Source organism: Porites lutea, chromosome 11 (genome assembly GCF_958299795.1).
Source record: "Porites lutea chromosome 11, jaPorLute2.1, whole genome shotgun sequence".
NCBI classification, from domain to species: domain Eukaryota; kingdom Metazoa; phylum Cnidaria; class Anthozoa; order Scleractinia; family Poritidae; genus Porites; species Porites lutea.
Genome location: NC_133211.1, coordinates 17,907,509 through 17,918,847, shown reverse-complemented (window position 1 = coordinate 17,918,847; position 11,339 = coordinate 17,907,509). Strand labels below are relative to the sequence as shown.

Genomic DNA, 11,339 nt, shown 5'->3' with positions numbered 1-11,339 from the left:
GGCGTCATGTATGTAGAAAGGAGGGAGGACTTGCCGTAAATTCGTCACCAAATATTTTCCATTTTTACACGTGGAAGAAGAACGAGGTTAGAAACGGGAAATGTCATGTAAATGTAACTTGTTCACACAAGAAGCGCTTGTCAATCAAATGCATCTTATAATAAAAGGAACTCGGAAAAAACTCGCTGGGTTTTATAAAAGTGTTTTTTTTTCTGTTGGCTGGACAATTCAGCCTGGATTTAGTCAGAACCAGGATAGTCTGCTACACAGCCGTTTTTAGTGTCGTCACGCAATGCTCCTCCCCACTAACGGCTGCTGAAAACCGAACTACATTCCTTTCCCATGATTAGCCAATTATAATTCAGCTCCCATTTTTGTGGGGGAGAAGCGTTGCGTGACGACGCTAAAAACGGCTGTGTAGCAGACTAGAACCAGGAGAGAGACGTCTGTTTCACGGACTCAGTACTCCGCAATGCTTTCGTAACAGTAAATCGGAAGTAATTTATTATGAGAACTCAGTCTTCTGTGCAATTAGCAGTATCTTGATAGCAGTTTGATAATCGTGTGTGATAACAGGTTTGAATGACCTTAAGGATATCCTGGTCAACACCACAATGGAAATATCAAAGACTAAGCGACCATTCCGTTTTCACACAAAAGCTAAAAAATCAGTCGCGGTTTGTTGTCTTGAAATCCTCCTTCTGAGCCACGGAGATCTTTCATCTGGCACCTTGGGATGGTACTGGCGAGCTTCTCACTCACTACACGGGTTTTGATGATCCAGTCATCGGTGGTGTCTGCTGAACTCCGTCTTCGACTTCGGCGCTGCAACAGACAAGTAAACTAGGGTTAGTTGCTGAAACAGAAAACGAGGGCAGAACACCAGCAAGGTGTTTTACTGTGTGATTTGAGAACGACTTTAGAAGAGAAGTCTGGCGCAAACTCTGATTGATAATGGTCTTCCATTCTACACTTGAGCTCAGCCAAGAAGCCCTCATTCTCATAAAGGTAGAACAGCTTTTGTCGGAGTCAGTGTTTAATTATAATCAAACGTACGCGTGCATTAAAAAACCTCTCTCACACTCAAGGAAGGATTAAAAAAAACAGTTTAAGGAAAACTCAAGGATGAACATTACGAGTTGGCTAAGTGCAAAATACTATTTTCCACTGATGTCAAATGTTGTTCGATAAGCCGAGTGGCCAGCGCACACATACAGGAGGACAACAAGAGGCGAGGGAGACCCTGCAGACGAGGTTTGACGCTAACCCTGATAAAATAGTGCGACTACTTGAGGTCTTGCTGCTCTCTTCCTGTAACCGTGTGTCGAGAAAGGGTTAATAAGCCAGCCGTAGCATCAAAACGTTTTGTATAATGAATTAGGGAACAGGGTTGTCAAAACAAAGGCTACGACACTGCCCGGACTGACCACGTACCTTCCAGCCATACTCTGAATCCACTCTAGTACACTGTTAATAAGATTTACAGCCAAGTTGATAGCTATGACTGCATACTCCTGAATGACAGCTAACACATCAGGCAACTTCTCTACGATCTTCTCCCCGAGTTTCGCAAACCAGGAAGCCACAGAGGAGAAGAAATCCGGAGCAAGTTCGTAAACCTTGGAAGCTAAGGTTGTTAAAAGTTCTTGCGCCTTGGCAAGAAGTAATGGAACGTTCTCTGATAAGAAATCCCAAACTATCACCAGGTATTTATGAACGACCGGCCACAATCTATTCCAGACGTCCGTGAGGTAATCGCGAACAATCCCGATATACACTGGGGCTTCGGTTTCGATCTGTGGGGAAAAGATGAAAAGGCGGGTTAAAATGCAATTTCAGACTACTAGTAACAATTTGCTTCTTCTTTTTCCTTTTTTTTTAAAGTTAATTTCATAATGATATGGGGATGTCTTCCGTTAGTCGGCGACTGAAAAAAGGGCTTCGTTCGCAACGTTACTCGTTCATTGGAGTAATACAATACAATACCGAAAATTTCAAACAATTTTGCGTCAAAGTTAATAATGGCAATTGTTACTCGATTTATCAAGGGCGAAACTGGGAACGTGATAGATTTCAAATTTTTTTGATGCGCAAACCACAATGTCCTGTTTGTCAGGGAAGTTATTTTAGTTTGTCTTAGTGAGAAACATGAGCCCACGGCCTATATCACGTACGCGGAGTAAAATAATTACGTAGCATGTTATGTTGATTAGACGTCGATTCCGCGTTAAATAATCGTGACATGTGGGATTTGAAAACTATTTTCAGTTTAAAGAATCAGTACCAACTTTTACCCGCGCAACATGACACACCACTTAGTCAACATCTCACCTTTTCTAAAAGCTCTGGTATTTTTTTGTTAAGATAATTTCTAGCTGGTTTGGTTGTGTCCGCTATAAATGTTCCAGCAACTACAAGTTTCTCCCAGACAAAGGCGGCTGCTGGATCGGAGTATTCTCTAAACTTGTTGTAGTACGTAGGATAGTTTTCCTGTACCCAGCTGCAAACAAATAAGACATAATTTATCATCATTTCGAAGGAAGAATCGTAGCCTGAGTTGCAGCTGGCCCCAACATCGTCTAGACCATAGACCATTGGTACCGTCCGTCGCAGACGTTCTATACAGCGGGTTTAGAGTGTCTGCGTCTCAGGCTAGGGGCTACGAAATGCACGGCTCTGCTAAGGCTTTTAAACTGAGTCAGTCTCCTATAGGGCACGAAGGAGCTTGGACGTGTCAATTATACGGCAACAGCAAATGAGCAAAACTATTATTACAATAAATTATAAAAAACAAAAAGTGTACAAGCTAATGGCCAATCCGCTCGAAAACGCACCCCAGTACATTTGGGGATAACTTAACTGGCTTAAAACTTATATCGGAATAAATGACAAGCAAATTCCATTCAGTCTCAATTGAAGCTGCTAACCCTGGGTTATCTTAATCCAGCTTTGAAAAACCCGGCCCCCAGGAACCCATTTCTCGAAAGTCCCGGTAACGTTTCGGGCCCGGAAAACTGTTTTATATCTGTCGTGTTGGTATTCGATATCAAAGTTTCAATCATAAATTATTGAAAATGAAACTATTAGTTAACGAAGCAAAATTGAGCTGTTTGTGAGCTAGGAACTGTGCAACTTTTCAACAGGTTTTGAGTTTAAAATTTGCCTTCGGGCTCGAAAAGTTACCGGGCCCTTTCGAGAAAAGGGCTCCAGGTCAGATTGAAGAGATTTGTCACATATTTCTGTATATCCTTATTACGAAATACCATCAATCGAACGCATCTTTCAAAGGAACCCAGCAAGTACCACTTGTAGTAGCTACCTGTTTGCCGCACTCAAACTCTTTGCTGTATGTCCATAACCTGTCAATGCCGCTTCTTCTATACCATAGTCCTTTGCAATCTGTGCTGTTTTGCTCGCTGTTAAATAAATGAAGGAAGGACAATGGTTGTTTACCATTTACACGGGTGAATCGGTCTGTTAACGGTTTGGGCAAAATTTAGGACTGGTAAATTTCGGTCTGCAATCGCGTTTATCAATTGTACAAATCAGTTAAAACCTGAAACTGGTATCAAAGATGGATTTGAAAAGAAGGAACTCGAATTTCCGTTTGGAACATTCTGTCTGGAAAGACAGGACTTTTCAGACGTTCCGTTGCTCCCGAAAATTATCCGCTGGAACGATCGAAATACTCCTGTTCCATTTACTTTCCAACATGATTTTTCTGGGAACGTTGTGTAAATGGTAAACAACCAATATTAGCCTGCGAACGGCAGACGTTTCTGCTCGCGCATCGCCACTGAGGGACGTTTCGATGAGCGAGGAGAAACGTCTGCCGTTCGCAGGCCAAACCAATATCAGGGTAGCAAAAGAGTTGACGAGTAGGGATCCCACACCAACAACAGAAAAGAAAGAAAATGAAAATTAAGGCAACCCATGATTACAAAGAAAAGATGTTAGAATAAACAGACAACAAACTAATAAAATTAAGAGTACCTTTATAGCCTTTGTTTTTATAGATGTCAACAGCAATAGCTGCTACCAACAAGAACAAAATTAACTTGAAGAGTTTTCCAAAAGAAAACAAAGATCCTTTTCTCCGAGCTTTCTTTTCGTCCACAGCCTAACAAAACAAGAACAAAACACACACAAATGTCTTACCGTTATAACATCATAGAAAAGAACACGAGAATGAGAAAAACTGGCGTTTAGTTCATTGTGAATGGGGATTAAAGAAGGCCGGGAGGCGTTTAAAAACAGGTTCGCTCATATAATAAAAACAGTGTAGAGCATTAAAACTGTAATAATTTATTTAAGTGTAATTTAATAATTAAAAGGAAAAAGAGTAGTCTGGTGATTTGCATGAAAAAGACACATGCACTTTTAGCAAACGCAACCAACACCGGAAGGAATAACAGTAAATTAATTAGTGGAAACCCCGATAGAATAGACAGCGAAAAGTAGTCGATATCAAAACAGACATGATTTAGGTCGTTATACTTCTTTTCTGTTGATTTTTCCCCACCATTTTCCAAATCAATTTTCCTAGTTGCACGGGAGAAGACGCTCTTCAACACATCAACTCGGAACAGGTGGAGTAATAAAACAACGCTTGGGGACATAACCCGCAAGACAAGACCATTTATTTACCTGTCCCCCGCTCCCCAACAAAACCACTTAGCACCTTTTTTGTTCTCGTTAAGTCACAAACACTAATTGCCACTAATCCTTCTACGATGATATCGCATAAATAAGTCTTATTTACTGCTTGTTTTCTGTATTTTTGTGCGACACATTCACATAGGATCTCTGAAATTGTTTTACGAAGTTAAGACTGGAAGATGGTTGCGAAGCGACGACGAATGAATTTGAACAAAAAGCTACTAGTGCAATTTTGCCACTAGGGCGTAAATTCAGGACAATTTTACCACCAATTTGAGGAATATATTTATGAAATACATAAATTACTGATGTCCATAAAAAGCCCTTAACGTTCTAAAGAAAAGAACTTCAAGGATTCTGGACTCGTGAAAAAAAAAAACAAACAAACACATGTATAAAATCTTCAAAATATATATGTGAAAAGTCAAAAATAATTTGCAAGGTTAGCACACTGCTACTCACTGGGTTAACACAACAGGTGGTAACAAGTATTATACAAACTCACCGATCTGCTTTCTTCAGCCATCAAAGGGTGTTGTCAATGTGGAAATGTCGCTCACTTAAAAGTTTTGTTTTCTTACTAAAGGTTATAAAGCAAGAAAACCTTGGCACTAGCGCAACTTTCGCGGAAAACCCGGCAGTGCAATGAAAGCAACCCTGTTCGCAGGCTGCTTTGGATTCTAATTAGCACGTGCTTTTCACGTTGCTTTTATTCGCCAACCAATCATAGAAATTTATCGGATGTCAATACGTTATGATTGGCAAGTAATTCAGTGGCTTGCGGGATGATAGCTGGTATGATTCTAAAGGCGTTACCATAAACAACCTGCAGAAGTGAGTCACTTTAATTAGACAAGTTTCCCCATATCTAGCGAGGTTGGCACGTTGTTTGTGCCCCTTTTAACATGAATATCGCTTAAATGAAGTTATGCCTTACCTGACAAGCTTTCACACAGCTGCTAAGACCTATCTGATGGGAAACAAAGCATAAGGGTCCACTCAATAAAAGCTACACATCAATTATGAATTATTTAACAGTCTTCACAAACACTAACAGGTAACCAAGATGACATCTCATATAACGTACACAATGTTATAATTTCTGTACTAGCGAGAAGACTTCAACGCCTTTGCGGTAGTCAGTGCCCACTACAGGTTGACTAGGGTTACTATAAAAGAGCCACGCGTATGCAGGCAAAATCTGTATCGGAAAAGCGCAGTTCAGTAAATCAATTTTAAAGACTTTCCTATCAACAAAATACAAAAAAAACTCACTACAGCCAATCGTCAATTAGACCAACAACAATTTCATTATTCCGACTACTTTTTAGGGTGCAAACAAACTGCTTGCTCATTATGTAGAATCCCTTACAACTATTATCACGTTACTTGGAGCAACGTCACATTTTGGAGTCAAAATCAGTTACACTGTAAAAAATGGATCATGCAATAAGAGTAAAGAGATATAACAACCAACAAAAGCTACTATCATCGTTTGAATTTTCCGTGCTTGGAAGTATTAAAGGTAAAATTAAGAGTGTTTTGACAGGTGTTACTGCTTCTATGGTAACCTGTTATGTGAAGAAAATGACCAAAAATAGCAGAACAGGTATAGGGTTACCAACCGTTTTGCTACAAAGGCATTTCGCTACAGTGAAACCTTGGAGATTAGCTATTCGCTATTTCATAATTGACGTGTTACGATAATAATCCAGCTCAATTTACTTTAAACGTGAAGATTGTGATACAGTAATGAACAAAAGTGATAAGATCAGGGCCGCAAAAATAATCAGCACTAGTGCTCCACCTTATCGAAGTTATCCAAAACTTTCATAACAATAATTTGTCGTGGAACGTTAAGAAGAACGTAGCTTATACCTCATCACCAACACCGATAGGTGGAGGAGGAAAAGTGGGTGGGGGCGGGGGGTGTTTAGAGAAGATGATGAAAGGTTAATTCTCAACCTTTTGGACAATGATTTGTCTTTTCAACCAAACGCATTTGTGACGAGGAATTATCACAGTTTAGGGGGCGGATCATTGGAAAAGCTAGGGGGAAGGCGCGGGACTCGAAACTTCTTCACCCCCATACCTTTTCTAAAGATAATATTGTAACGAAACGACGGGAGACCAGGGGGAAGGAGGGGGGGGGGGGGGGTGGGGGGCAACTGCGACGAGCCACCTAACAGAGACCTACCTTTGCTTTGTTGTTTTCCAAAAGTGAGTTGTTTTTCGTTTGAAATATTTCAACGACGTTGAAGATTTTGCTCTTGAGAACCTGCAATGTGAATTATACAAAGGAGTAACTTAACGGCACTCACAATTCCATATTACATTTCCACTACTTCTTATAACGCAAAACAGTCGGTTTCTTTCCCTTGTGAATAAACTGCTGTTAGTGAATCAGCTAGATTCTCGAAGCACGCGAGCCGTCTAACGCGCCCCCAAGAGAACGTGGGGCGTCTCTTCCCAGTCTCTCTCCGTTCGCTCAAAGACCATTTCAATGTAAGGCACAGTGGAGGTTCTACTTCACTTACTGTGCTTAGGGAGTCCCAAGTGTTGACTAAATGATTCAACAGCAATCTGAAAGAAATACAAGCATACTTTTCATTTAACATCACGGTAAAGACATCCGACAGGCATGACCTTGATGTGAAAAAGATCAATGGAATAATCCAGTAAACACTTCTACAGACAAGACTTTTTCGAGACGATTTGCACTCATTTTTTGTAAGAATTTTTTGTAAGAGATACATGCCCTGGCTGGATACCGGCTCCAAATTCCAATTCGACCAGGAATCAGGTAGACGAAGAACCACTTTGTAATGTGCTACCTCCAAATCATCATCATCACCATCATTATTATTATTATTATTATTATTATTATTATTATTATTATTGTTGTTGTTATTATTATTATTATTATTACTGTATTCTTTATATTTTTGCCAACTTGAAATTTAAGAAGGCGACACTATACAAACAGAATTTCCCATCACTAAGAACGATATTATGTTCTCCACACTCCTCTTCCACACTCCCATGACTTCCTATAATTCTGCAGACAAAAACTAGCTCTATCATGTTTCTTTTCTTGCTTATTTTTATCACAGAAACTTGTTCTTTGCATGTGTTTTCACTCCAGTGAAACAACAACAATTGGCCCTATTACAGCGCAAGGTCACAAGACTTTTCTCTTGCAAAAACTGTGGTGTACAAGTTTAGAATTTGCAATTGAGAGATGGAAAGAGGATATAATGGTTCTGCTAATTTTTAGATTATATAGTATAAAAAGCGATATTTTAAGGAATTTTGAATAAGGGAAGATACAATTGTATCATTGGAAAAAGGCGCTGGGCTCCAAGCTCTGTGGTTCAGTAACTTTCCTCATTGAAAAAAACCTTAAACTTTTCTATGCATTCCAACTCAAATAAAATCTTAGTCTGGTGTGCAGTCACCTCATAATGGGCTTTCTGGTTCATTTTCTCATACTCTCTCTCTCTCTCTCCATTCCGGGCAATGTTAAAGCTACATCCTGTCATTTTTGCATAAGGAAGGTCACATGACAGCAAGCTGTAACAGGTCTTTTTCAGGTAAATGAGTTTGCCTTATAAACCATGGTTTCCTCTCACCTTTACTCTCATAATTATTTTTGCAGTTTTGATTTGTACTAAAAATGATTAGACTTCACTAGTTCATCCAATCGATACTAAGTCATCCATAATCTTTTGTGTGAAGTGCTACACTTTCAGTATTTTCCACTTTCAACAAACTAATATTTTCAAGGTTTCCCTCAATCTCAAGATAACTTTAAATGTTTCAAAATAATGACTCAAGCTCAGCTGGTGATAACAGTTGAACATACCCTGATTGTGGCAAGGTTGCTGTATAGCAGGTCTCCCATTTTGTAAAGCATTCGGCATCTTTTTCTAAACACGTCACCAGGCAGCTCAAAACCTACATGACAAATGATCAAACCTAATTATTTAAAGCACTTGCTTGATCAACATTAAGTTCCATTTTTCACTTGAAAGTGTAACATGAATCCCGATTTTCTCTGAATAAATTGCCAACCAAAACCAAAAGTGGAAGACAGTTCAGGCGTATCTCCAAAGAAGAAGAAATACTGAGTAGCATTTTCTAATGTCCAAACCTGAGCTTGATTTATAATCATTAGATACCCCTTTAAATTGAGAGGGTGACCAGTACAGAGGTCACAGAACTCATCTCTCACCAGTGGGGCCTGGATTCAAATCCCAGAGGTGACACCAGATGTGAGTGGAGTTTGTCGTTATTTCCGACCCTTACTTCAAAAGGTTTAACAACAGGTATTATGATTTTCCCCTCTCCTCAAAACCCAATATTTCTGAATTCCGACTTAATCCGGAATGGTAGACAAAGAATCACAGTGTGGATGTGCTACCTCTAAATTGACAGTTATCTATCTATTTATTTATTGCATGTGTTATATAGAGGAACAAACATGGAATCTTTACAGTACCTCTGTTTGATATTCCAGAGGAAGATCATTGCCAAGACGGCCAAGGAGGGGTGGAAAATACAACCTGCTTACAGAACTGGACTCAGCATGTAGTGACAGCCTCTGAAGACAGTGGATGAAAAATTAGGTCTTTTCTTACTTCATGAGTTTAGCGAAACATCACAGCCCCAAACAACTCCTTATTAAGGAGACAACAAAGCATGACATTTAAGCTTTTGAAACTTTCCCTGTTTCACAGCTTAACTGAGAAAGAAAGGAAAATTCCATGCCCTGCATTAAGTTTGGGGATTCAATTTACATTTACTTATTTCATAGTGTTGCTTAATTCCAAGGTAAAGTTTCATTGAAGTGAATTGCAATTATTGCAAGCTCTTTCTGTATGACTCTTGTTTAATTAAACTTAACTCTAAAGTTGCTCTCTGAGAGAAATTAAAATCCTTTTAAAATTGTACAATTTACATGCAATAAAATTCATGCATTAAAGTAATTATCACTACTAAAGATCCTTCCTTCTGTAACATGATGTTACAGGGTACTTTTATGATTCTCACAGAGGCAAGGCCCCTTTTCAAGAAATTAACAAGACCTTTTAAATGCCTGTACAAACCATGGCACTAATATCCAGTTGAAATGTAAAAATACTGTTCTTTGCTTGTACTAACTATGCAGTACCTTTAATTGAGGGTATAGTAATAACAACTTGCGCTGCAAACTACAAACAAAAGAAACAGAACAAAAAAAATAGGAGTTCTTACAAATTATACATTGTGTGGTTCCGAATATTATCCATACCCCCCTAACGGAAGGGATTTGTCCTTAGACCTCCCCACCTCTCTGGAAATTCCAGTCAAGCTTCATACCTTTAATTAAATTTTTTGGGCCTTTGAGACCCAGCCCCCAGGAATTTCCAATCCCTTCTGTGGGGGGAGTATGGAAATTTTCTGGACTTACATATTATGAAGAAAGGTTCTGGTCCCACTCAAGTCCCATATGTCAGATATACATATTATTTAAAGGTTTAACCCTTCTACAAATTACACTGATGAACACCTAATGCGATATGATTTTGTTTGGGCAGCACTGAACCAAGCCTTGATCATTTTCTACTCAAGTTTTTCAGTTTTGTTGTTGTTCAAAGCGGTTAACTCAAGTCAAGAAGGTATCACACTGTAGATCAGGAAACAATCTACACTTGCACAGAAAAAAAAAGGGCCAACAGAACTTAATAATTTAAAAAGAAAACTTGATATTGCTACTCTGTATTTCTGTGGGATTGGAAGGGATAGATTCTTGCAAAACAAAAAAAAACAGTGCATTGGACCAATGACCTCTAAAGGAAAAATTCACATTTCCAGACAAAGAAATATGCAATACAGTGGGCAATGACCTTCAACTGGTAGGGATTTTGTTACAAGTAGTTATGGTGAGTCCTTGGACTCATCTTGTGAAAAAATCATGAGCCCCAGTCCAGAACTATTGTGGCCCAGTTCAAAAAAACAATGAGTCCCTGGGTATTTAGTAACCACACAGCGAATCTGAAGATAGACTCCAAAACTCTGTATTCCAGTTTACTGAGATAAAAAGATACTCCTTCTATTGTAAAGCACAGAAAAGACTAAGAAATAAGCATTGTTTAACAATAGCCACAAGAGCAGCCACAGAAATCACACACAAGATATTCTACATTCACATCTTCAGATCGATCAATCGATGCATACCACAAATAATTTATTTTGCGTCTTTGGGGATTCTTATGCTTCAGGGACGCAGGATGCAGGACGCAGGGTAACAAAATCACTGGATTGGAATACAAATTGTGTGAAGAATGTAAGAAAAAAAGAGTTAAATTTTCTGTTAACATTTTATAAACAACTCTATCTTTCAGTTTTTTCTCTCCAGATTTAAGCTTTCTCAAGCTTTTTTTCTCTCCTACCTTGGATTACCAGCAAGGGGTGATGATGGAGAAAATGCCAGCTCCATTATAGCAAAAAACTCCTTGGCTTCCATAACTGTCTCTTGAGTACTTGTTGATTTGTAAGTACTGTAATGAGAATAAAAAAACACGGCTCTCACTATGATTTCGAGTTTCCAGGCATACGTAATTTGTAGGAGGGGAATTTAACAGCTTGGAGGTTCTTCTGGTTCTATTTTCCCTTTGTTTCCCATGAAAATATCTAGG

General features: G+C 39.0%; 1 protein-coding gene across 1 annotated transcript in view; it reads right to left on the bottom strand.

The window, feature by feature from the left end:
• Window positions 1-476: 476 nt before the first annotated feature.
• Window positions 477-11,339, bottom strand: part of LOC140952043 (transmembrane protein 214-B-like) — a 21,161-nt gene continuing 10,298 nt past the window's right edge. Inside the window, exons 9-20 of the mRNA XM_073401451.1 lie at window positions 11,094-11,201; window positions 9,833-9,872; window positions 9,161-9,262; window positions 8,525-8,616; window positions 7,197-7,242; window positions 6,857-6,937; window positions 5,597-5,629; window positions 3,994-4,120; window positions 3,320-3,416; window positions 2,332-2,500; window positions 1,435-1,796; window positions 477-825 (exon numbers count right to left, since the gene is read on the bottom strand). Of these exons, the coding sequence (XP_073257552.1) occupies window positions 762-825; window positions 1,435-1,796; window positions 2,332-2,500; window positions 3,320-3,416; window positions 3,994-4,120; window positions 5,597-5,629; window positions 6,857-6,937; window positions 7,197-7,242; window positions 8,525-8,616; window positions 9,161-9,262; window positions 9,833-9,872; window positions 11,094-11,201 (1,321 nt within the window). The 3' untranslated portion in view covers window positions 477-761. The remainder of the gene's footprint in view (window positions 826-1,434; window positions 1,797-2,331; window positions 2,501-3,319; window positions 3,417-3,993; window positions 4,121-5,596; window positions 5,630-6,856; window positions 6,938-7,196; window positions 7,243-8,524; window positions 8,617-9,160; window positions 9,263-9,832; window positions 9,873-11,093; window positions 11,202-11,339) is intronic.